At 37.0% G+C, this 25,665-nt stretch overlaps 1 protein-coding gene across 48 annotated transcripts in view; it reads left to right on the top strand.

Moving 5' to 3' along the window:
• CLASP2 (cytoplasmic linker associated protein 2) overlaps positions 1-25,665 on the top strand; it is a 143,459-nt gene that overhangs the window by 45,366 nt on the left and 72,428 nt on the right. For 40 of the 48 annotated variants that reach the window (XM_032678819.1, XM_032679070.1, XM_032679148.1 and 37 more), the window contains 2 exons: positions 9,400-9,546; positions 25,282-25,361. In XM_032678819.1, coding sequence (XP_032534710.1) covers positions 9,400-9,546; positions 25,282-25,361 — 227 coding nt within the window. Of the gene's footprint in view, positions 1-8,673; positions 8,896-9,399; positions 9,547-25,281; positions 25,362-25,665 lie in introns of those variants that run through there. The other 8 variants (XM_032679214.1, XM_032679205.1, XM_032679197.1 and 5 more) reach the window with 3 other exon arrangements.

The following is a 25,665-nucleotide window of genomic DNA, read 5'->3' as shown; positions in this document are numbered from 1 at the left end:
AGACAAGGAAGAGTGGCTTTAAACTGAAAAGGGGTACATCTAGACAAGATCTGAGGAGGAAATTCTTTACTATGAGGGTGGTGAGGCACTGGAACAGATTGCCCAGAGGAGTTGTGGAAATACCATCCCTGGAGGCCAGATTGGATGGGGCTCTGAGCAACCTGGTCTAGGGAAAGGTGGCCCTGCCTATGGCAGGGCAGCTGGAACTTAATGATCTTTAAGGTCCCTTCCGACCCAAACCATTCTATGGTTCTTAGGGGAAAAGTCCAGTTTGAGGAGAGTTTGTCCTCTTAAAACCACCAGTTTTATCACCTGTAAGTGAAATGGCAGCATTGAGAGTAAAATAAAGATAATTTGTCATATTTTCCTAATCTCCACTTCTGAATACATGAGGTAGAGATCAAGTTGGTTAGTGAGCTGAAAGGCCATTAACAACTCCTTTCATTCTGTGATGTCATGTACATATTTTCATGTACAGATATTAATATTTTAATTCCTGAACTGCATGGACCTAAAATTCAGAAAAATAAATCTCTCTACATTTTATCTGCTGTGTGTTCATATTAGACTTTCTCCTTCTAGGACCTGTGTTTTATTTGTCAGTCTGCCTTGCCATTTTATATTTTCAACATGCAAATTGAGTTGAATATGCAGAAGTTGGCCACGCTAAAGCATAATGCAAACATTACTACTAAAATGATCTCTCTGATGACAGAATGAAATTTATCACTGTCAACTTCTACTAGTAAATCACAGTTTAAGCTCTGTTTGTAAACTTTCCTGTGAATATTATATGATATACGTCACATGGCCCTTCATGATGACATATGCTTATGATATATGTTAAACACGAATGAACATGGTATTTATGGTATTTATATCTGCCTCTCTTACCCTTGCTGTGATATAATTGGTAATTTAAAAATTCAAATCATTAAACTCAGGTGTTTCTGTGTGACTGAATTAAGTACTGGAAATGTCATGGATGGATATCTGTTTGAGTGACTTAGCTGCAAATACTAATATGGTGGTCCTTTTTTCTCACTTTTCTCCTCTTAAATGATCAGTAGTCTAGTCGTATTATTGCAATTTATGGATAGTGGTTTCTAAATACAATGTGGTTTTGTGATAAATATATTGGTTTTAAAATAGGTCATTAGATTCACTGGAGAAAATGCTGGTGCTGTTGAGAGTAGATAATTGATGTACAAACAAAGGGAATTTGTGAAGAAAGAAATAAAATGACTTCTGGAGCTGAGATGATGAAGACACTAATGAAACCAGGCCTACTGAGCGAAGACTAGCTGTTGGCTTACAGAATATTTTAAATGTGAATCGTGGAGTTTATACTTCAAGAAGATATTTGAAGTGGTAGGTTTTTTAGAAGGCAACATAAGCAACAGAGTGAAGTGTTAGGCCACAAATGAGGTCTGAATTCAGATGGACGACAACAGTTCAATAAGCCATCACTTTTGATAGGAATTATGAGTCTTTTATGTGTGAACTGGCTCACAAATTACCCAGGCATGAAGTAAAAACTCTCTTCAAGCCTTTTCCTTTTTATTTTTTTTTTCTTTTGTTATCACTGTTTTAAGTGAACTGCCTCCTTTCATTTTAATGAGTGTCTGGATAGGGAGACTCTCTAGGGGAGTACTCATTCATTTACCAGAAATCTTGATTGCTTCAGAAGTTACTGCCCTTCTCAGCTTTAATTCTGACATTTTATAGTGCAAACATCTGTGCTGTGTTAGACATATTTTACTTTGTGCTAAAACAGAGGAGAATCCCATCGGTTTCTATGTTACACTGCTAAATTAACCTATAATGTGTTTAAATTGTCAGAAATGTTCAGTTTTTAATTTCTTCTGTGAGGCATGCCTGTGTTCTTACTAGACCTTTTTTCCTTTCTCCTACCCAGAAAACACATGACTTGTTAACATTTCAGCATTGGATGTAGTGCAGGAAGGCCCAAATAGCATGGCCTCAAGCGATAATATGGTATAGATGTTGAAGAACAGTAACAGTATGTGTTTTATTTTAAATCTTGAAATTTAGTCTCGAATCCTGTTTTAGGTGTTGCCTTGTCATGAATTCTGGAGAACCTGATTGTCTTTCCCCTTTTTACTGATAAAATTGTACTTTGGTTGCTAATAGGTTATAGACTATTAGATGTTGATTTAAAAGGCTGTTGAACGTGCCTGAGAAAAGTTGTAAGTAAAGTGAAACTGATGGTTTTTAAAATACAGTAATATTGACTGCATCTTCAGTTTTCAGTAGGTTGCCGTGAGTAACATTTGGGACATGTATAAAAAAGGAAAGTCCAATTGCAAGAATTTAAAACTGACTAAATGATTTGTTTATTAATTTAATCAAATTTAACTGAACTACAAAAATAATTTTACAGATGCTGTAAAAGTAAAAAATATGGCAAGATTTGCAGAAACGGTCTTAAAATTTAATAGGTAAAAAGTAGAAAATTACTTTACAGGAGATACTCTAGAGCTAGAAATGGAAATGAAGCTTTAATTGGGAGCAAAATTAGCTCAGTTGCTTATTTTGGCTTATTGCAGCTTTATTTGAAACCTGTAGTTAAATCTTGTCTTTCATCCAGACAATAGTAAGATGAACTGTAAGACTAGCTTTACTTTGGGGTTAGGAAAATACTACTGGGATATGTTATATTTTTTCTGAATTAAATCTTTTCTGAACATATTCCTTCATGAACCTATGGAACAAAATGGATAAATTATTAGTGTCATTAGCATAGACCTGTATTAAATGTGGATAATTATTGTGGCATATGCCATTGCCACTCCTGAATAAGTCTCTGTCAGGTTTAGTGTCTATTTTCCAGTTTTCCCTTCCTCTCTTTTGCTCTATTAACTGAGAATCATATTTTAAAAAAAAAGACCAAACACACAAACCAGAACCAAAAAACCCAGAAGCACATCTGCTATGAACCTCTCTCAGTGTGCTGTAGCTGACCGATGGAATGTAGCAGAACTGTGTTCTGCTTTGCTTATTGAAAAGTTAGGGGAACTTTATCAGAATTTAAGATTGGATCAACAGCAAATTCTAACTGATAAATATTTGCCTTATTCCTGTTACTGACTCTTGCTCTTCTTACTAAGGGAGCCTTTTTTATTCTTTTTGTTCCCTGGAACTGCGTGAAAAAAATAGCATGTGAAGGGATACGTTTGGCTTTAGTGCATTGGGGGATTTTTGAACAAAGTTTTGTTATTTAGCAACTGTTCTCTGGTATTTTTTATCTCCCCTAACCCCTGTGAGGTTACTGTCAAAAAAGGAGTCTCTTGTGGTAAGAGTTTGAGATTTTGCTGATGAGCATCAGAATATATTGCACAGAACAAGAGAACCACTTGCCAGCAGTGAATCATTGGTATAGTTGCCTCCTTCTGGAATGCAAAGAGAAACAGAGGAGGTAACATGAGGTAAAGTTAAATACATTGGGAAGTGGCCTTGTGTTACTTCTTGCCTACAGTGTTGACTCCTAAAGACTCCTACTCTGTCATTGAGGGAAGCAGGTTTTTGTTTGTGAATGAGAATTTGTTTCCTAATGGTTCAGTATCCCTCTGCCTGCTGTGGCACAGGGAGAATGCCCGGGAATCATGCCTTTATGGTAGATCTGAAGCATCTTTGGTGTGATTCATCTGTCCAGCCATAGGTGTCTTAGTGCCACTTGAGGTGCCTTGCAGTATTCACAGTAACCGTGTGGAGCAAAGAGGCGTGACACGAGACTGGCAAGAGATCTGTGGCCTTCTGGAATGTCAGCTGGCCGCCAGACAGGATACCCAGGACTGTCTAAACTGGTTTTAGATGACTGTGCTTAGGCAAATGAATCCTGTCCTTTGTGTTAGGACAAACAGATTTGGACTGTATGGAATGCCTGATGTGTAAGGGATAAAATGCTCACTAAATGATGTGGGACATTGGCTTGAAGTATGGATTAGGAGGATCAACTAACTTGATGCATGTATAGTGCTTGCGGCTTCATTTTCATGCTTGACAGAAATTGTGGTAGGCCGTACCAGTTCATCTGGAATTGAGCTAATGATCCAGTCCCAGATGTTCCAAGTAATTGATGCAGTCTATGTTTGTAAGTCACTGAAGGGGGACTGGCAGTCAGTGTCTTGGTAGGCACAGAATGGGGGCATGACTTGGAAAATCTAAGGAGTTTATGTACTCACCACTGTTTTGCTTGGGCAGGATTTCGCAGTCGTCATCCTAAACAGTTTGTGGTGTGAAAGAGGAACTGTTAGCACTAGTTCAAAACCACTTCGTACGTATTAGCAGTACTTGGAACCAAAAGGGATACAGAAAGGGCATGTTTTTAAGAAAAGGCAGTTCAAAACTAGCTTTGTTAAATATATAAATATTAAATATACTGTGTTCTCTGGTTTGACTAATTATCAATCTACAATAAAATGCTACAGGTCGGTATTTACAACTCCAGGGGTGTTAGATGCGTAACATGTTGCTTCTGATGACAGTATCAAGATTTGCCTTCATGACCAACTTTAGTTCAGTGTTACTGCAGGACATCCAGTTTTTTCCCCTCTATGGTGTTACTTGGGGATCTGCTTTAAGGTCAGTTAACTTCTGATTTACTGCTGCTGAGTAGCACAGGTAGAATATAGATCTTGTATTTGAAAAGCGGTGTCGGTGATACTGTGTTTCTTTCTTCTGTTACTATGACTTACAAAATGTTAGCTATTAAGAGTCAGGTGAATTCTATGAATCTTAAAACCAGCTAAGGTAGAGGCTTGAGTTGCGTTAACAATAAATATATTTTAATTTAATTTTCTTGAAAAAGAAACTGGTTTTTCTCTGGATATGAAAAGCTCTAGATTTCTCTCTAGAATCTCCTCACTGGATACATCTGTAATTACCCTTACTGCTCTGTAGCCAAATCACAGTAAATAGATTGTTTTGAAGTTTTAAATATTGGTAGTACTAGAATGTTCTTTGAGTATCAAGTTTCATTGTGTTTGTCCTTTGATCTCTCCAAATACTTTGAAAAACATACACTACGTAGTTGTGATCTGGCCCCCAAGAGTAATGCTACAAGGCATGAAGATAACACGTGTATTTTGTTTATTTTTAGTTCAAATTGTGTTGTTTGTTTCCTAAGAATTTCGGTATTTAAACCTTTACCGTAGTTCAGAGTTTTAGTGTTCCTGGATTTAATCTTAGAATAACTTCGAATAAACCTCAAGTTTTGAAAGTGTGGTACACTCTAGCTTCTGTTGTGCCCTGCAGGTTGGTGTGGTGGGTCTTTTACTGGAAGAATTCCTTTGACAACTCTTGAAATGTTTTGTAGGAATGCACAGCAGTTCATTGGTACCAGTTCACTTACTGTGTTATACCTACAGATCTGTGATACAGATCTCTACCTTCCATTAGAAGAGAAGACTTCTAATGCTCAGACATTGAGTCTTGTGTTTGTAGCTTTCTGAAGATAATGAACAATCTTTTCTTGAATTTTTTTTTTTTCCTGAAGTTGTTCATCTGAAAGAGAACTCGCACTGGAGTGAGAGCATCTGTTGCTCATCAGGCTGCTTCAGCAGCTTTTGGCAGTACTAGATTCCAAGTTCTTCTCGTTATGGTGCGCTTACCTCCAAAACTTTTCATACTCAATATGATTTAAAGTTAACTGAGTACAAGAACAGTGTTGTGAGATTTAACTGAGGCTTCAGTGTCTTTCATTTATTGTGTTTTTCCTTTGAGATGTTCCGTGTGTTACTAGCAATTCATACAGCTTTTTATTTTTAGTACCTTGGAGCTTCGTTGTAAAATGCTTTTTGGATAGTGCTTTCTCAGCTGTCAGATGTATTTGCATATGTAAAATCTGATACTCTGAAAGTGTTAGGCCTTTAAAATTACCTGGAATGAAAATTATCTAGCCATTCTAGAATTGAAAAAGTTTGCATCCTTCAGATAGCTTTGTTTCGAAATAGCAATTACATTTAGGCTTCTGTGACTTCTGTTGTAGAAATTTATTTTGTTTGTAGACAGCGTAAAAGCAGCAGCGCGATCACAGTTTGATACTGAGAGTACAACCGTCATTGTGTTCTGCGTGTTGGCAGTCAGGAGCTCCATCCCTGCTCCTTTGGCCAGCCAAAGGCACGTAGTAAACACGTTTGGCTCAGCTGGAACTGCACCTTGATTATACCCTGTGGAGCAGCAGTTAAAACTCAAGCTGGGGCTCTCCATGCTGAAGTACATGGAAATGCTTTGATGAGAGCTACAAACCAAGTGTATCATTGCAGATGAGTGAGAGCGCATGGGAAGCACATCGTACAGGAAGCAAATAAAATGCTTTGGTGTCATGAAGTGCTGTAAATACAAACCTCAGGTTTCAGATTTTCACAAACACTGTTAAGCGTATTTCTAGAAACGGAGTGTCCCTGAAGTTCACTCGGGATTTTGATGTTAAATCCTAAGGTAAAAAAAGGGTAAAGACCTAAAAGGGTGGGGGAAACCTGGTTTCTTTAAAAGATGGTACAGAATTTTCCTGCTTATGTTTATTTAAAAATGAACCAACCCAAACCAAAAGAAACTCAGCTACATTATCACTTTAGCCTTAATAGAATTAAAACAGATAATTTTCAGCCATTAATTTTATATGCTTATGGTTCTGTGCTATTTTTTTGGAACACTTAAAAGTAACTGTACCACAGTTTTTAATTTATTTTAACATAAACCATGAAAAGTCCAGTTAAGAATGCCCATGTATCGGTGGTTAAGATAGTTCGGTGTATCTCAAAAAAAAAAGTGGGAATTTATTTTAAAAGCTGGGTTTCATGTGGACTGAAAAATTATGAAACTGTTTCATAGTGTAGGTTTTCAATTCAGTGTTAATAATGTTTTAAATGTATGAAAAAATATATTCTTTAACTAGGCAAAGTAATTTGACAGTATTCCCAAGAACATTATTTAATGTATCGTCCTCTGATGTACGCAGCAGGTCAGTACCTGGAAATACTTGCCTTTGCATTTTTCTGAAACTCTGTTTGCACATTTTGGGGTTGAGCAGTAACTTCTACAATTCCCCATCTTTAGTACGCCTTCATAATGAATAGTTTGGTAAAAATGGAATTAATCTGAGCCATTGGTTCCCAAAGTACACTGTTGTTTGGGTTTGTTTAGATTTTTCTTCATTAGGAGGTTTTGCATAATTGAGCAAATGCTTACTTTCTGTTTTTGAGATTGTATTACAAATAACTTTGTTTCAAAGGCTTGTTGTGCAATACTTGTTTATCAGTGCTGCATTGTAGAGGTGTTTTTTGGTAGTAATATGAAAGTCTTGCCTGTTTCTTCATCAGATTTGAAAGTGCAGCAACAAAACCATTTTTATTTGAAAAGTGTGTTTTCATTTTTAGTCAGTTTTCATGATTCCATACTCACGTGTCAGTGTTGATCTGTTCACTCTGTTTAAAAATCTGCAAGATATTTCTTAATGTTATTTTAAAATTACCTGTAATGCTGCAGGTATCCTAGATATTAACCATTGCTGTTTATCCTGTTATTATGGTGTTTAACTCAGTGCACTTAATGTGGCATTTGGAGTAGTGGTTTTCCTTGCTCAAAAATTTTTCCTTACTCAAAAATCTTGATATCTGGTTCTATTTAAGATACTGAGAGTAAAAGCATCAGGAATCAAAATGTATTCTGGCTCACCCGTATGCTGAGCGGGAGTGCTGTTTCCATGGCAACGCACAGGACACTGAGGGGGAAGGCTGATGCCTTTTCCCGATTCGGGAGAGTTTACAGATCCAAACACAATTATTCTTAGCATGATTCTCTTAAAAATGAGTGTTTTTAGGAGAGAAGGAAATAATGTTAAGGAAAATTGTTCGTATACATCCGTATGTTTCTTGTGGTGGCTTGTTCCTTTAATCATGGAGATTCGTTAGTGCTAACACAGCTTTTGGCAAATGCTAATAAAATGTACTAATTATAGCAGCAGTGATCTTGGACACCTTAAATGAAGGGTGTTCCAGCATTCGATGGTGCTGCAAATGCTGCTGGACAAAACCTTGCTGTACCCTTTTAATGCAGGCTGTGTTCCTCTGGGAGGCTATATTGTTAAATATAGTTGACATTTCACTGGGAACAAGTTCTGAATAAGCAAAGGGTAAACAGTGACCATTCCAGAGATGATAAAGCTTTGCCATTAATTTTATTTTTCTTTTAGAAATGGCAGGTTTTAGAGCAGGTAATATGCTAAATTGGTCTTTCATTACTGTAATGCAGCTGTGTCTCAGCCTCGCCCATTTTATTTATTGTAGGAACCATAGACTGATACATTTTCTGTGCTCAAGCTTATAGATAAATCCTTCTTCCCTCAGTGGGTTGAGAAAACCACTTGCATTCTACTGTTGGAATATGCTGGGGGTTTTTTTAAGGCAAAATATTTTGTATTGAGACTGTTTAGTCACTAGAGATGAATTTCTCTCTTGATTAAAAATACACAAACCTGAAATTATAGGAAAGAGGAGTGCAAACCCCAGAATATTGTCTGCCTGTCTAATTTTTTTAACGAAGGATTGGAATAGTGGCAAATACTGTGTGTGGGAATTAATTTATTTGCATGGAGAATTTTCACCTTTTCCTCTGGCGTTGGCTCCCAGAAGATGATGTCACCTTGCAGCTCATTGGTTGTCAGCACCTAGTGCAGGGAAGGGAGAGAAAGATGCCGGCACAAATCTCAGTGGTGGATCCAGGGTGTTTGCGAGCAGTTTTTGATGGAATCTTTGATTAGTATTAAGAATTTACTGCATGTGGCCATGTGAGGTGCTGGGTCCGTCCTTGGGTGAGGAGATTGAAGAGCTATCAGAGGAATGAGGCGACTGATCTGCAAGAGGATCTGTGATTGTAAGTTGAAAAAATCTGGGTGGAAGGAAAGAGACAGGGAGTGCTAGTTAGACACATTGTGGGAGGATGTGTAGCAGAAAATGCATGCATGAGTAAAAGAAGAAAAAGGAGAAGCATTTGTTTTTGGTAGACTGGAATGATGGAAATTATATTAAGGGCTTTCTTTTGGGGAAAATATTAAAAAATGCTCAAAAATAATCAGTCTGTGTGAAGATAATTTCCTTTTGTGGGAATGGATGTGTAGGATTCATTTTTATGCTCAGTTTTACTGTGGTTAATTATGAAGGAAAAATGATGTTTTATAAGAACTTAAAATGTAGAAAATGCTGTTTATTTCTCATTGTCATTTTATTCCTAGGTCAGAGACAGGACAAAGTGATAAATACTTGCTTTTATTTATGCATTTTGTCAATTTCTGTGAAATGTGAAGCAAAATAGTTGATTAGGAAACGAAAATACACCCATTCTAATAGCTGTATTTTTATTTAACGTATCCTTTTCTAGACAAAAGCTTTGATGATGAAGAGTCAGTGGATGGAAATAGGCCATCATCAGCTGCTTCAGCCTTCAAGGTTCCAGCACCTAAAAAGCCAGGAAATCCTCCAAACAGTGCAAGAAAGCCAGGATCAGCTGGTGGGCCTAAGGTTGGAGGTAATGTAAAGCAATTCAGATTCTAATGTGTTCCCACAAACCTTGCCAGAGCAGGCACAAAATAGAGAACTTTGGAAGGTTATGTTTAATTCATGACTGCAGTATTTTTGCAGAGACAGAACAGTAAGGGACCCTGTTTTATGTAATTATTCAGATGTAAAGGTGTGTGCATGTCTGTCTGTGTTTGTGAGTGTACACTGAGCTTATAAAGGCCTCTAATAAATAAAAGTAACATCTGGAGATAGCATTTGTGTTGGTGAAATGAATATATATATATATATATATATATGGGTGTTTCTGCTGGAGTCTATGCTACGCTTAATATATGTATAAATAAACTGTGAAATTCTGTAGTTGGTCTGTGGAGATGAAATTTTTACTGCAGGTCTGCACTGTTTCACGTGGCTGGATCACCCACGGACCTCAACAGGGATGTATATTACATCTGAATGACTTTTATTATTATTCCTTTAACTGTCAGAGTATTGTGAAATCGGTTGTGAAAGATAAAAAATGAAGGCCAAAACCCTTGTCAGGATTTTTTTGCATGGTATAATTTCAAAGGAGTATAATGAAGAATGCTTACTAATTATGATGTTAGAACAGGGAAATCCGCAGTTTTTTAGGGCGGGGGTAATCTAACAAAAGCAACTGTTTACTGCTAAAGAAGTGACAGCTTTTTTGATGGTTCTTTTACACCTTCTGAAAAAAATACATAATTCAGTGGAAATACACCATACTTTAGGTGTGTCTTTTCTATGAATAAGTGGCTATTTCAGTAAGGGGTTTTTATTAGAGTAATTTTTTCATGTTCTTGTTCATGTAACGTTCCCAGATGTGATCTGGAAAGGAAAGATGAAATTTGAAAGAAGATCCACATGGCAAACAAGCTTTCTTAAGTAATTTCACATTACTAAGAGATAGCTAATATTTTGACAATTTATTGTTTCTCAGTTGTGATCTTCAGAATTCCTAATAAATTGGAAAGATTTCCATAGGATTGGATCAACACTGTCATAGTATAACTGAGAATTGATAGCAGTATGAATCAGGAAACACCACCCAAAAGACTTTGTAAAGGAAATTATCTCTTTAAACTGATTCTTAATATTTATTGTTATTATTATTACACATAATAGTAGTAAGAGTAAGTAAATATAAATAAATAATATAATCTCCTTTAACCTGAAGCATGGTGGGTTTTGCATGGAAGACTAACATAGTACCAGAACTGAATGCTCAGGATTCCTGTTTATTTCAGTATATGCTTATTTTATTAAATATAAATGGGTTGTAATGTAATCTTTTTTTTTTGCATGTAGAGACTTTAGATTTTCATGCTCAGCAGTAAAAACATGGAGATACAAGAGCAGGTGAGGGGAAATTGGAACAGAATAACCACTCAACTGATATTTCAGTTTATCTAAAAATTCAGTAGTAAAGAAGATTTTAAAAAAACCTCAAAATTATTACATTGTTTTTTCTCATTTTCCTATATTGCCAAACTTGAAAAAAATAAATTAAAAAATAAATAAGGACAAAATTTAAGCATGCCAAAACCAGACTACGTTGGTCATTCCTTGCTTTATACCATCTCCTTTCAACTCTGGAAAATACTGGGGAGTGTTTACATATGCATCTCTTTTTATTTTGTAGTATGTCTGTAGTCAGATTTTTGAAAATTTAGGTTTAAATATTAATATAGTGTTTACATATCCTGCATCTTCTAGCCTAATCAAGAACATTAGTGTAGATGCCAAACGTATTTCTTAAACAAGTCAATAATGTCATAGTCTCTCCCATAAGTGAGGAATTTCCCATAACAATATTCATATGAACATTGACAGTAGGTCAGGCAAGAGGTCTGTACAGTCCACTGTCCCATCTGACAGTGGTCAGAAATGGCTACTAGGGAAATACACATGAATAGGGAAAATATCTAGAAACACACTGTAATTACAGGGCAAAATGCTGAGTTTAAAAAGCTTTATTGCACAGAGAATCATGGTCTTCAAAGAGTCTGGTTAGGGCATCCTGTTCTGCTTATCATAGGACTTTAAGGATATTTGACTACAAACAAACCTTGATGCTCTTTCATAACCGCTTTCTATAGGATCTACTTTTCAGGTGCCTGAAGGACACCTGAGATTTTTCTCCATCCTCAAAATTGCCATCTCTGTAGAGTAAATGTACAGTTCAGGAAGTTGTCTGTACTTGCTGATTTATTAAGGCTCTGCCGTATCCTCCAGTCCCAAATGCTTCTGCTCACCACTGCATTCCAAGTCTATAGTGAGTGGGTGTGTCATTTCTCGCCTTTCCCTCATGAGCAGTGGTTGGATATTTCAGGCTTTCAGTGCTCACCTCGTGCTTCTGCCACCTGTTGGTCCTGCTTGTCAGTTTTCTCCAACTCTTTCATATATCCATGAATCCATATTCAGAAGTTGCGGTTCATTTTCGGAGAAAGAAGTAGCAGCAGCTCCGTGAACTGTGTTGATTTTTCTTTCCTTTTCACAAAAATTTCCCAAGTCTTGTCAGTGACCAGCAGTTGAATCAAGTCCTTCATTTTTCTTCAGACTTCTGCAACCAGGCAGAATTTAGCAGAGGTAGAAATTGTGCTGAGCATAAGCTGAGATTCTTGCAAGTTCCATTCATTCAGACTGCCTTTTACATTCCAAAGATTCTTTTCCTAGGATGTTGATTTACAAAAATGTCTTTTCCTGTCAGCTGTAGGTGACAATAAAGTAACAGCTTTTTCCTGTCTCCTAAAGGGAGTGGAGGCTATCTTGTCTTGAGGCTGAGCAAATTAAACCCCTTAGCCATGCTGTTTGCTGTCTTGCCTGCTGACATCTTCTAAACTACACCTCAGATGCATGTGTGCTTGGCTTTTCATTATATACTCCATGGAGATGTTTCTTACTGAAGAAATGGATAATTCCACCACCGCCCAGACACTCTTTTGAAGTGGAAGGACCCATCCAATATGCAAAATTAGAATTTTTCATTGTGTTGGGCACTTCTCATTTAATGTAGGAAATGCACTTTGGTGACATGGGAAGTGCAAAGTCATTGTCCAGGAAGGCAGGTAAAACAGGTATGTACCTGAGCAGTAGCAATGTCCTGCTTGGGCTGGAACTCTCTCTTCTTGTGCTGAGAATGACGCTGCAAGACATTTTCCTGTTGTCGGTGGGGATAGGAGAGCTTGTAGAACTGACAGGTGTGATCACACCTGTGGAACACAGCTTGCCAGAGAAGTATCAGAGCAGGCAACTGTGGTGGTTTACTGCCCTGGGAGTAAGGAGTCCAGCAGGCTGTTTCTCTTCTGACTTTACTGCTTGGAGGTGTTGAGACACTGGCCTTCTTGCTAGTGATGAATGAGAAGTAATAAGTCTTCCACTTAATGGACAGTGCTTTGTTTGGCATATTTCTTATTCCATGATCAATACGCTTCCCCAAGTTAGTCCTTTGCCAGGAAGCACACAGCAGATCTACTTACTTCTGACATACTTGCTTTCAGCTCTTCATTCAAGTGGCAGAGCCTCTGGAAATACACACTCTGTGCGTTCTGCCCTTGCAGAAATGGATACTCCTGGGCTTTTTCTTGGCAGTATGGCAAGCAGCTTTTCGATTGTAAGGGGGACACCATAATTTACAGTAGGAAAGGACTTCAGTATGTCAGCCAAATGAGCTCTATTCCTATCCCTGTGCTGTTTGAGATCTCTTACAGGTCTTTGGCAAGTTCTCTTGCAAATGTGAGATCCCTGTTCCAAGTCTTCTAGGGAATTGCTTGCTTTCATACTATTCGGAAGCTTTATATAATCTAGATGTTAATAGGAAACCTCAGTCTGTGCCCCAAGAGGAAGTCTGACCTCCTCTCTTTTTGCAAAATGTAATATTAAGTCATCAGTTTTTAAAATTGATTAAATATAGGAATGGTGATAGTTCAACAGAGCCATGTGGCATTTGGAAGAAATGCTTGCTGATGAAACCCAACCATGACAGAAGTTCGTATTAACTTTCTATTGTGTGTTTTATGACTTCTCTAGGACTGGAATGTTATTCTTAGTGTTGTAATTTTAAACAAGGTAAACTTTATACTTTTTGCAGTTGTTTTCAGTAGGAAGACACTGCATGATGTATTTCAATCTATGGTTCATTGGCTTTTTTAAATCTCTGGTGTATTGGTGGGCTGGCGTTATTATACATTGCTTCCTGTTTCACACTAATAACATTGTTACGCTTTTTGAAACAACCTGTGTTGCTGTAGGATGAATCATCCAGAAACAAACCAGCGAAGGGGGTGCTGTTCATTTAAATTTCAGAATTATTGTAACTGCTGGTTAAAAAGATAATTTTGGAGTAAGAATGTTGTTGATTCCAAGTGTGAAGTATATGAAGTGAAACCCAAAGGACATACATTTTTATTGGTTTTATTTTTAAAAAAATGTGCATGCAAAAAGCTTTTTTTTAGTCCCCAACATAAAAATTGTGATGTTGCCACCTTCTCTTAAACTGTTCAAAGGATCTGATCCGCAATGAAAACTGCAACTGTGCCAGTTTGAGGTTTCATGCTGGCATTATTTGAAAGGACTTTGTTTTAGAATGGTCTTAATTCTTAAAGTTAGGAAAAAAAGTCCTTTTAAAGCTTGATGATTGCCAAAAAGACATTAAAAATATCTCCTTTTAGGTAAAAATCAAATAACTGGAAAACTTTGGTGAACCAGGTGAACAGTCTTGGCAAAAGAAGGCTGTAAAAACTATAGTAACACCATCCATGTTTTACGGAACTGCAGGAACTGAAGGAACTATTCCAACTCCTTTGCTTTTCTTTAGTTCTGTTTCCTAGTAGAAGACATTTTGAAACATTTAGAGGCTTTAGTAGGAAACAATTTAATTGGAAAGGCTCTGCATAAAACAAATGTGATACTGAAAAATATAGGTGAAATCTTAGCCAGTTGAAGTTAACCTCATTAAAACTACATACTGTAGTTAAGAAACATTTGTGTTAAAAGAGCTTCAATAATTATGAAACTGTAAATACGAATTGTTAATGAATAGACTTGAAACAAGATAGACTCATGCTCTCTGTATCGATTGTCTCCAGACTCAAGAAGAGGATTCTGTCTTTACTAAATAAAGGCTTTGTAGTAATCATTGCTCACGGGGGTTTTATAACTTATAAGTTCAGGGGTCTTTCCTCTGTTATTTGTTTAACCCTCATTAAGTGATTTCCAAAGTGCTGTATTTGTCATATGAAATAAAGTAGGATTTTTTTTTACCATACTGGTCCTTTGTGTGTCATAAATCTACTTTGAAGTGATATTGGTCAGCAAAGCATCCCTGACATTCTGTGGCACTTGGTTTCCTTTTTTGGTTTCCAGATTGTTGAGAAATTTGAGGATTTTTCTTCAAAATTCCAACTGAAATCAGTCTTTTTGTCTTTCTGAGCAGCCTTTGAGATTAGCCTTAGGTATCAGTCTGAATCACAGGATTTGCTACAGAATGCCTATTTGCTTACTTTCTCCCACAGTGAATGTCAATTAGCTTCCATCCCAAGAGATCCTTGCCCCTGGAATTGCTGGTTGCAATCCTGTAGTCACGAACTACAGCTATTTTAACCTAATCTGGAGTTCGGGGAAGGAGGAGGACTTCCAGCTTTCCGGGTTCTCTGAGAGTTGTTGGATTTTGTTGTTGTTAATGGCAGTCCAGGTTAGGGTTCTCTTGCACATGGTTGGTGATCTGTTCCCGTTGGCCATTATAAACACTGTGCCATCACTGGGTTTTCCATTCCTGTGGCAGATACCTTCTGTTGCAAGGGTATTGAAAAATCCACATTAATGAGGAATCTGAATGAAGATAAACATGATATATTATAAATAGATATATGAATACACACCTATACATACACCTTCAGAAAATATGTGTCCGTAATACCGTTCATTAGTCTTTGTTTTCTATGTGTCACCCAAGTTCATACTACTGTATTTTGCACTTAATTTCTAGAAGTTTCAATTAGATTGTAGGATTCATTATGCTGGTATAAACATGATACTGTATCAAATGGTCTTCTCTCAAAAGCCTCATAGTCTGGAAGTCGCCTTATAAATGGCTCAAATAGGGAGAGAGTAACAGTGGATCACAAATAAAGAGATCTGGAGATAAGAGCACTCCGGAGTGTGCAACCTGCTTTTGACATCTCTACCCTGTGTTCTGGTCCCAGACACCTTACTGGCAATCGTGGTCATACCAGACAGTGATGAGAATAAGGAAGACAACCCACCCCTTGTTTAGTTGCTGACACCGGGTACTGATTTTTTTTGAAGCAGTAAGAAGGGGAAGCAATTTGTTTATGTTTTCATGTGGGTGAATCTAGAAGGAAAAAGGGGAAGGAGGGAGCGGGAAGATGGACTGAAATCAGCTGACCCTGCCACTTTGAGTCCTTATGGACTGTGAACTGTGTTGAAGAGTAAGCAAAGACAACCATTCCAAAACATTCCTCTATTGCTGCTTTGCAAAGTAGCAGGTGTGATTCCTCCTTATAGGGTGATGTGTCTATGTGTGGGAGAAGTGTCTGTAAAAAACCTGTTTCATTTCTTTAGATTATTGTGTATGCTCTCAGAGAGAGAAGCAGGGAATGCAAGTTATTTTTGTAATGTAACTATTTGCACCTATGGTGCAAATATTTTTTTCCAACAAATAAATTTAAAATATATAGAAAAACAATACATTAAAATCAAGTCACTGACATCCTGTCTTGTCCTAGTGAACTTTAAGAAGTAAAAGATAAAGATGTGTTTTCTTGTAAAAATTGTAATTGTGTAGTTTGCAATGACAGGTTATGTGAATTCTAATTGTTCTTAATACAGTATCTATTTAAATTGTTTCGGAAAAGAATGCACAAATGAGAAGTGACACCAGTAATGAAAATTCTGTTTTACTGCAACTATTACACTACACCTCCTCCAAAAAATTACGGTATCCCAAACCATTCTGTTTTGGCAACACAAATTACAGATCATACAAATGAATTGTGTTCCTCGTTGTTCTCAGTAATTTCTGGAATATAAAATAATTAGTGCCATTTTCCCCGTTAAGGTGTAAAACTAGGAAGAAATTAAAATGTAAATAGGTGTAATTAGAAAGCTGTATTAAAAACTGAAAACAAGACTAATGCTATCATGTTCATAAAATTAGTATAACTTCAGAACTCACCTGTTGTAATTGGACGAACAAGCCAGGGTCTCAAATTTAGGTTATTTTAATTATTTATGAAAAATGTGTGCCAATAGAGAAAAGAAATACATCAGTGCCTTGAAAGATTACCACGTGAGCATGAACACTGTGCATGAGTTGAAAGATGACTGTATGAGCTTCCAGCTGAGTAGAAACCAACAATAATCAATTTGAGATAAGCCTAAAAGAAGTCAGGCATCTGTGTTCTTGCTTCTCATGGAACTGCTTTTTTTTTCCCTGCACATCCAGGGTTAGGTCTTACCTAATATATGCTGTCCAGACCTTGTACTAAGTAAAACACTATTAATTTTTCTGTTGTATAATTGTCTTATTTTTATATGTGCTTGATAAATGCTTATTAATTGAATTGATCTCCACAGCATGCCTGTGAAGAGGTAGTATTAATAATCTTTTATACTTATGAAACTGCATACATCAGAATTGAGGCTAAAGTTGTTGAAACTGTGCATCAGTATTAAGAATCAGCTTCAGATATTACTGACTAAGTTTCTCGGGGCATGTAATGCTCAATGCATAATTCCAGAGGTATGTTCATGCTCAAGAACAGCTTCAGATTTTAAGGTATGCATGCTAGTGCAGTCACCCTCAGTTCACATAAGAATTATTTTGTGCTTCCTTTTAGTACAGGAGTCCTGTATTTGCTTCTGACTAAGATGTCACACCTCATGGGTTGAGATGTGCTATCCTAATAGTTGAACACATTGCACCACCTTCTTCCTTGTAGGCACAGCTGACTCCTAATTTCTGCTTGTCCCTCCTGCTCCTGTTCTTTCCTGTGTTGAGTAATTGTATGGAGAGATCTGTTTAGCATCTCGGTCCTCAGAGACAGCCCATTTACTTGTGTAGAAATTTCTGATCATGTGCAACGTCTCTGGCACGTAGGGGGAATGTTTCAATGAAACAGGCACAGTACAGGTGGGATCTCTGGGGAAGTCTCTAACCATGTCTGCCAGGTTTCTGACATAGGCAGAGAAAGTAATGAATACAAGGTATTGTCAAGGTATTTGAAGATATTTTGCTGTTTTGTTCGGTTTGTGCAGCTGTTCCAGCTTGAATGATTTTCTAGGTGCCTCAGGAACAATGACTTTTGGCATTGGAGGAGCTGAAGTGGACAAATCAGTTCAGAATGAGTGTCAGTCACTGGGGATAAACATGACAGAATTCATCTGTTGGTTTCCTTAAAGTGGGCTTTCTAACAAATGCTTTTCTACTCTGCTCAAAGTCTCTTGGTTATAACTTGAATTTTAGGCTAAATTATTAAATCATGAACTGGAGTGACCTATGAGACCAGCATGTGTTCCTTTTGCTGTTTCTATCCCTCTCCTCTCTCCACTATGTAAAGGTAATAACTACCATCAGACATATGTTTTGAGCAACTCAATAAGGTAGTCTCCCTGTGAAGTTTTATTTGTGAGGTTTCTCTGGTAGACAAGGTGTATGCTTGCAAAAGCACTGGGAATATGGACAAGTTTATAATAATGGAGAGCTTTTGGAGAATGGGCAGTTACTTGTTTGCAGATGCAGTTGTTGTTTTCTCAGAAAATGGACACAAGGCAGCTGGATGAAAACTTTTGTCTAAAGTAGAATCACTGCAGCTTTTCATGGTTTGGTCTTCTCCAAAGTTTTGCTCTCAGAACTGTGACAATTAGCAGCATGATCTGTTTCTTAAATTGTATAGCAAAACCAGTAAGTGATGCTAACAGTTAACCAGAACAATTATTCATTGGCTACTACAATTTATGGTGTTAGTAGAACTCAGTACTGGTTATTAAACTAACATAATTTTATCTAATCTAATTATGTCCATCCTATAGAATTTACCAGTGTAACTATCTAAAAGTAAGCGCCTTGTTTAAAAAAAAATCTTGTCTAATGTTGATCAGAGTGTTTTTTACTGGAGCAACTGCTACATCTTTGTTGCTCTCAAATGTTTTCCTATATTAAGCAGGAAAGCTGAAGGCATCTATACTAGACGACTCAGTCACCTGATGAAATTACACCTTTATACTTCATATAGATATTTGAGACTGAAGAATAGTTATATACTTGTTTTATGGAAGGTTTTTATTCAATTTTTCATTTAAAGTCCACAGATCAAACATGGAAATAAGAATATTTAGAACATTAGAATCTGTTAATATATCAAGGTGTGTATGTACAGTATATCAAATTGCTTTAGATAACTCAATTATTTAAAACATGAAGGGAATTTTCAAAAATTCTCAGTCTTCAGCCTTTTCTCCAGACATTTGGTTCCTGTTTTACAGAGGCAGATTTATGGAAAGTGTTATTCTAGACTACTTTAGTAATCTTAGGATGCTTGGAAAGATAGATTCCTTACTAAGCTAGTGAGATTCAAATCTGTCTATACACGAGAGCTTTTATCAGAGACATTGTCTTAAAATTCACCCTTGCCATCTCAGAGAAGTTTACTCCCTTGTTTACTCCCAACAGATGCCATTATAAAAGTAAGCTGTCAATTTTATCATGTAATAATAAGCCTGACCCAAGGATAAATGAGTAGATTTTGCAAAGACTGTCTGAGAGCTACAGAAGATTCAGGAAACATCTCAGTTTTTTCGGCAATTCTAGCAAACAGAATGTATATTCAGTGAAAATTAAATACGACCTTTGCATCATCTGCCCACTAGGACTGGGAACAGAATGTGGCTATTATTGTGAATATCACGCTGAAGAAACAATTACATTTTGTGTCTTTATCATTGGTAGGGTTGTTGTCATCTCTTATTTGTAGCTTGTGTGTGTACATTTGCATTTTTGTTTGTTTGGTTTTGTTTGGTGTCAGTACTTTCTTTAGATCCACACCTCGTGTTTAGTGGTGAAGGCTGTCCATTCCACCAGGTAGCCTTTGCAGTTGTCCTTCCTTGACTTCAGTCTGAGTATTGCTCTACTCCCCTCAGCCTATACTTAGACTTTCAGCAGTTGTACTTTTTAAGCTGCCTGGACTAATTTCCTTCCTTGTCTCCACTAACTCATTTGTATCCTGAGTCAGCCATTGGATTGTGCTGTCACAGTGTTTGTATGGCCCCACAGTGAAGCAGACTAGGGAACTTGCTCAGTGAAACTATTCATTTTGGCCAGTTTATTTTATTCTCAGTTTAGCCCCTCCCTGTTGTAACTTACTGTTCAGCTGTACTAGAGAATGAGAGAGGTCAGTAGGAGTGAGTGGGAGTTGCCAGTTAACCTATTATATGAAAAGCTGAGTAAGTACTTGAGCTTATCCTGTCCATTTATCCCACGCAGAGCTGAAGCTGCTGTCTGTTCCTAATTTACAGCTGATTGTATATTAACCTACAAAGCCAAAAGGGTAACAGTAGTTTTCTTTTTTCTTTGAAATCAGAATGAGCTGCATCTTTTGCTTCAGTCTCTGATAGACAAGAAATTAAGCTTTTGAATTAGCTGAGACAACGGTTTAGCTTTTTGTTGTCTTTCAGGAAAAAAAATTGTAATCCCCATCATTTTACTCTAGATGTGTTGCTCAGTAAGATACTATTATGCAGTTAGAGATTTAAGAGGGATAAAAGACATCTGAGAAACAGTATCCTTTTCAAAGTTTACTAATGTTAAATTTGTGAGGCATGTTGTATCAGAAAATAGTTAAAAAATTTTTAGGGAAACATTTTGAGAAAAGCATTGGAACAAAAACTGAAAGGAAGTTTTAGAGTTTTTGTTACTCCTAAGTTTCTGTACCAGTTTTGAAATTCCCTTTTTTCACTGAGGTATTTTTTGGTTTGAAATTTTTATTGGAAGCCCATAGAAGTAGAAAAAAACTGAATTGGACTAGTAAAGACATACTACCAAATACAGATTGAGCAATTTTTTTGTATTTTTAGGCCAACGCTTTTGTACTTTATTAAACAGTTAGGCGTGCTTTAATTAAGCAGTTCTTCATTTCAAAACAAGAATACCAGTCCAGTATCACTGTCAATATCTTTCTGCTCCCATATGCTGTTCTCTGATTGTTTTGTCATCCAGGAGGTACAGTGTTGTAGATACCAGTGGGGAGAACATCAAGGCAGTAGAGCAAGAGAACATTCCAAAGTTATTGTGATATGTTGGAAGGATTTTGAATGTTTCAGTCTCAAGAGGGGAAGATCTCAACCACAGGAATTAACTCCTGGGTGAAAAAAATTATTTTGCAAAAGTCTGGGTAATTTCTTTGCTTACATACTGGTGCATGATACAAAGACTCCCTGAAACAGCATCTCAGCCTTGGCCATATTGATCAACATAACTGGTCTACTCTGGCCTCCAGTCGAGAGCTCTGGAGACACACCATCTATAACGCTGCTGATGCTTTTGAAAAAGCACGGAGGATCATTCTTGAGGAGAAAAGGCAACACAGAAAGAATCGTGCCTTGCAGAATATACCACCTAAGGAGTCTTTCTGCTGTGCCTTCTGCAACCGGACATGTCTGTCTCGTATTGGCCTTTTTAGCCACCAGTGTGCTTGTAACAAACATGGGTAGAGCCCTCCCTAAATCTTCGTTCACGAAGCCCAACCATGATGATGATGATGCTGGTGCATGCATTCCTTTGCATGCTTTCTGGTGTTGAGTTATTCTTAGTGTTGAACTCAGCCTTATTACTGGAATAAACTTTGTTCAGAAAAAAGAAGGACTCCTAGTGCCTTGCAAAATGTTAGAAATCCTTAAATTTAACTCATGAAAATGTCATCTCTATTACCTCTTTACCCTCAGGAAGTGAGGAGTTTATTTTCTTTACCTCCATTTCCAGACTCATTGAACTTAAGTTCAAAAACAAAACAAACACAAGACATGTACACATACCAAAAAAAAAAAAAAAAAAAAAAAAGGAAAAATCTAACAAAACCTCAAAACCAACCCCCCCCACAACTCCACTAATGAAACTCAGAGGGGCTTCAGCTGCTGGATTTCTTCCATATCAAGTCCATCTGTTCCATTTGGTAGGTTCTTACCAGCTTCCTGAAGTAGAACTCAGGCTTGTGGATCTCTCTGTGAGTCCATCTAACTAAAGGGCTTGAAGGATAAGAATAAGTAAAGGTTATGAGTGAAGACTAACAAACTCTGTAAAGAAATGTCTTGTGTGTATTTTAGTTCCTCTCCTTTAAAGAATTTTTTCTTCTGTGTCTCAGGTGAGGGAAACACAGATTCAGTGGACTAAGTCCAAAGACCAGGGTAATGTAATTACGAAGTTGATGAGGCTCTGGATTTTAGCTATGTGCTGAGCACTTAAAGATGTTAAAAATGCAGTGGGGTTAAAACCCCTTAGAACTGTTTATAGTATTCTTGCCATTAGGAATGCAGTGGCTGAACTTGTCCATATTTGGTCAAAGGATTATGTGTTCTGTGGGGAGCATTGAACATGCACTATTAAGACGAAGGCATTAATGCTAGAGAGAGATCTAAGAAATTTATAATCACAAGCTTGGTCTGAGAAGGTAAGCAACAACAGCAACAAAACAGCTTATTAAAATATATGTGTTCTGTCAGATGCATTGTTTTTGAGTCTGGAGGCAGTACCGCTGAAATGAGAATTTTCTGTTGCTTTTGTGGAGGAGAGTCAAGCCTTACAAAAACATGAGAGGTTCTTTGAAGACATCTGCATGTGTGTGACTATTATGTTTCTTGTTAGCACAGTAAAATACTTTCTCCTGAACTGGGAAACAGAGGGTGGAGTTCTGTCATTTTTTTGATTAGTCTCTACAGAAACAGTGACTTGGTAAGCAGAATTGCTAAACATACCTCCAGGAGATAGGGAAGGGAAGGAAGAGATTGAACGGTATTTTTCTTCCTCAGGCAGTGTAGACTTCTGACTTGTATACAACATGAAGAGAAGAAAGGTACATCATACTTAGTTTTGGTATGCATATGTGATCATGCAGCTGAGGAGAAAAATTAGTGAAATAGAAATTAAATGTAGTTTTACAGATAACTTTAAAAAAGTGTAACTGGCCAAAAATCCCACATAACCTTTTTTTACTACCAGGCAAAGACATAATAAAATAATTTTCTGAGAGTATTAATTTCAAAGAAAAGTGGTTTGTGGAAGTGAACTAGTTGTTGAAACTAAGGAAGTGCTGTGTGTTTTGAGTATGTCAAATGGATTTTAAATAGTAGTCTGTCCCTTTTCCTTCTCTTTTTAAAAAAAGTAAAAAATTGTTATTCTTCACATAAAGGATTTTCTCTTATTCCTCAGGCTGCATTACTGGATGATGGTTTAGGTGCTAGATATATGTCAGGTAGCCCCATGCTATTTTCTAATTTTAAAAGGGATGCTTTAAGGCAGACTAAAGACAACAACATCTACTTATTTAGCAAAGGCAACTTCATCCCCTTTTAATCTTTTCTTTATAAAATACAGAAGCGTGCTATGAATACTTGAAATCCAAACATTTTTTCCTGTATTTTTTATGTTCATGACCTATATGTGTCAGTTCATAACATTTTATTTCTGTAGTTTATTCCCTTGCTAAAAAATTGGTAAGTAAAGGATGGGAATGCAAAGTAGTTTTTTTGCTGCTGTAACAGAGGCATTTGTGTATTTATGTAACTGAATAATAATACAGGACTTATATAAGCTTACTTTTCCATTTCTTTATCGCTGAGTATGTGTTGCGTATTGACTGTGATTGTTTTGGTTCTGTGAGACTTTCTTGGAAGCCAGACTATTTGGGGAGGGACAAATGAGGTTGTGAACTGAGCATCTAAGTAGCTGTTTGTACCACTTAATTTAGCATGGTGCCCTTGGGCCATATTGCTTCTTTTCAAGGTTTCCACAAAATTCTGCTCTGACCCGGGCATCCTCCCTTTGAGGAGCTGTACGAGTTTGTGTGGCAGAAGGGTCTGTTCTGGTTGTAAACAGGATCTTTCTCTCTTAGTTGTTTTTTTTTTAGCTGATCAGATACTTATGAACTTTATGGAAGGACTTGTTTCCTCTGCTCTGTGGAGGGAGGAGAAATAGGTGGTTATAACTTCTTCTTTCCCTTCTGGCTGCCATTGGCAATTATGACAGATGGTGTTGGAGATACACATGTAGAAGTGTGTTATGTACAGCATCTCTTTACAACATCCTTGAGCTAAGACAGTCAAAATTTATTATATGTTCCTGTATCATACTGAAGGTATCATGTCCAAATTCTCTGACCCACAAAGGCATGTGGGAGATCTTGTTCTTCATAGGGTGTTGAGATCAGTTTGTCATCAAATTTGTAGTAGTAGTGGACCCTCGTGCTAGCAAACTACACATGTATACAAACACAGCAGACACAATTTCCTGCACTATAATTAGGAGATCAGGAACTGTTAACCATGAAATGTTTGAGTGCAGCCACTGAGATATGATTTTTTCAAAAATTCCTACCTTTTTGTTCTAGTTGACCACTCAGCTTCCTAACTGCTTTTTCCATATGGTTTTTACTTGTTCTGTAATTAGTAAAATATGTGTCTTTTCTACCTGATGCCTTCATTTCAGCTGTGCTCTGCCAGCTAGGGAGGACATTCTGCCATCTATCCTGTGGGCCTCAGTCTGAAAGAGACACTTGTTCCTGAGTATCCATATACTGCAAGAGATTGTTTTTCCTCTCAGGAAGGAGGAAGTGTTCAGCTGGACTGATTATCTCCATGTAGTTAACCTGTTTTGTCATATTATCTTCCTGATGCAATTATTGAAGATATTTAAGGATTCTGTGAAGCTTCACCTTGTGCTTGGAGTTCTAGGCTTGTAGTGCAGCCTGGACTTGTTGACCTTGTTCTTTGATTTGATAGCAGACTTGAATGCATTTCTTTAAAAAAGGGGCTTTTTTGGTGACCGGAGTTTTTGCAAGAAAGTAAAATCCAGACACTGTTTTCAAATTGTTTTCTTCTTTAGAGTTGTCTCAGTTTCTACCCATGATTTTAATTAATTTTACAACCGTATGTGTGAAACCAGCAGGTTACCAGTTAGTATTCTTCCTTGATCCTTTTACTGAGAATTTGGGCATCTTTGCCTGTTATGTGAGAACAGTTCCATCATGAGTGGTCTGAGAAGAAGGCTGCCAATCAGGGAAGTTCAGACCTTGCTCCAACACAAATTCTTTTCACTGTGTCTTCACTTTCATTGTTGAAGTTCTTGTAGCTTTGAGAAATGTACCTCACACCTCTTAGCTCCTTGTGAGAATTCTGGGAAACACCAGGCTACTACAGGATTGGCAAACAAAACATGTTTCCAGTTAAACACAAAAATAAAAGTGATGAAGCCATTAAATTTGTAAAATTGGAAATCGATTGGAATTAAAAAAAAAGTTTGATTTTTTTTCTTATGGTGAGATCAGAGTTCAAGGTCTTGCAGTTCTATACGTGGTGTGCAATTCTGCACAAGAATTCAGGATTTTTGTAAGTTATGTTAAATGTCTGAAAGTAGGTATGGTGAAAGATGCTTATGTCAGTTTTAAAAACTTGATGGAGCTTATGTACTGTTTAACAGTATTTTACATTTATTTAGGTTCCTCTAAAGAAGGAGGAGCTGGAGCTGTGGATGAGGATGATTTTATTAAGGCATTTACAGATGTTCCTACTGTACAGGTAAGATGCTGTGTATATTTGTGTTTGTTTTCAGAAATATACTGTTTGCAATATCTGTTAGCCTGCTTTTGAAACTTCTGTAATTTTACAGTGTTCTAAGCAAGTGTCATTACTTTTACTTCTTCCTGAATTTACAGTCTCCATGGAAAGGCCTTTACTTTTTCCAGTTAGTTACCAAAAAACCCCACCTTTTCTTTACTGTTCTACAAATCATTATCACATTGTATAAAATCCATTATTATTTTTCTTAATCTTTTCAAGGGAACTACAGAAAATAACTGTGTGTTTTAATAAGAAAAAGATT

Source organism: Chiroxiphia lanceolata, chromosome 1, assembly GCF_009829145.1.
Source record: "Chiroxiphia lanceolata isolate bChiLan1 chromosome 1, bChiLan1.pri, whole genome shotgun sequence".
Taxonomy (NCBI): domain Eukaryota; kingdom Metazoa; phylum Chordata; class Aves; order Passeriformes; family Pipridae; genus Chiroxiphia; species Chiroxiphia lanceolata.
Note: the sequence above shows the minus strand (reverse complement) of the source record. Positions and strands in the feature narration are given on the sequence as shown.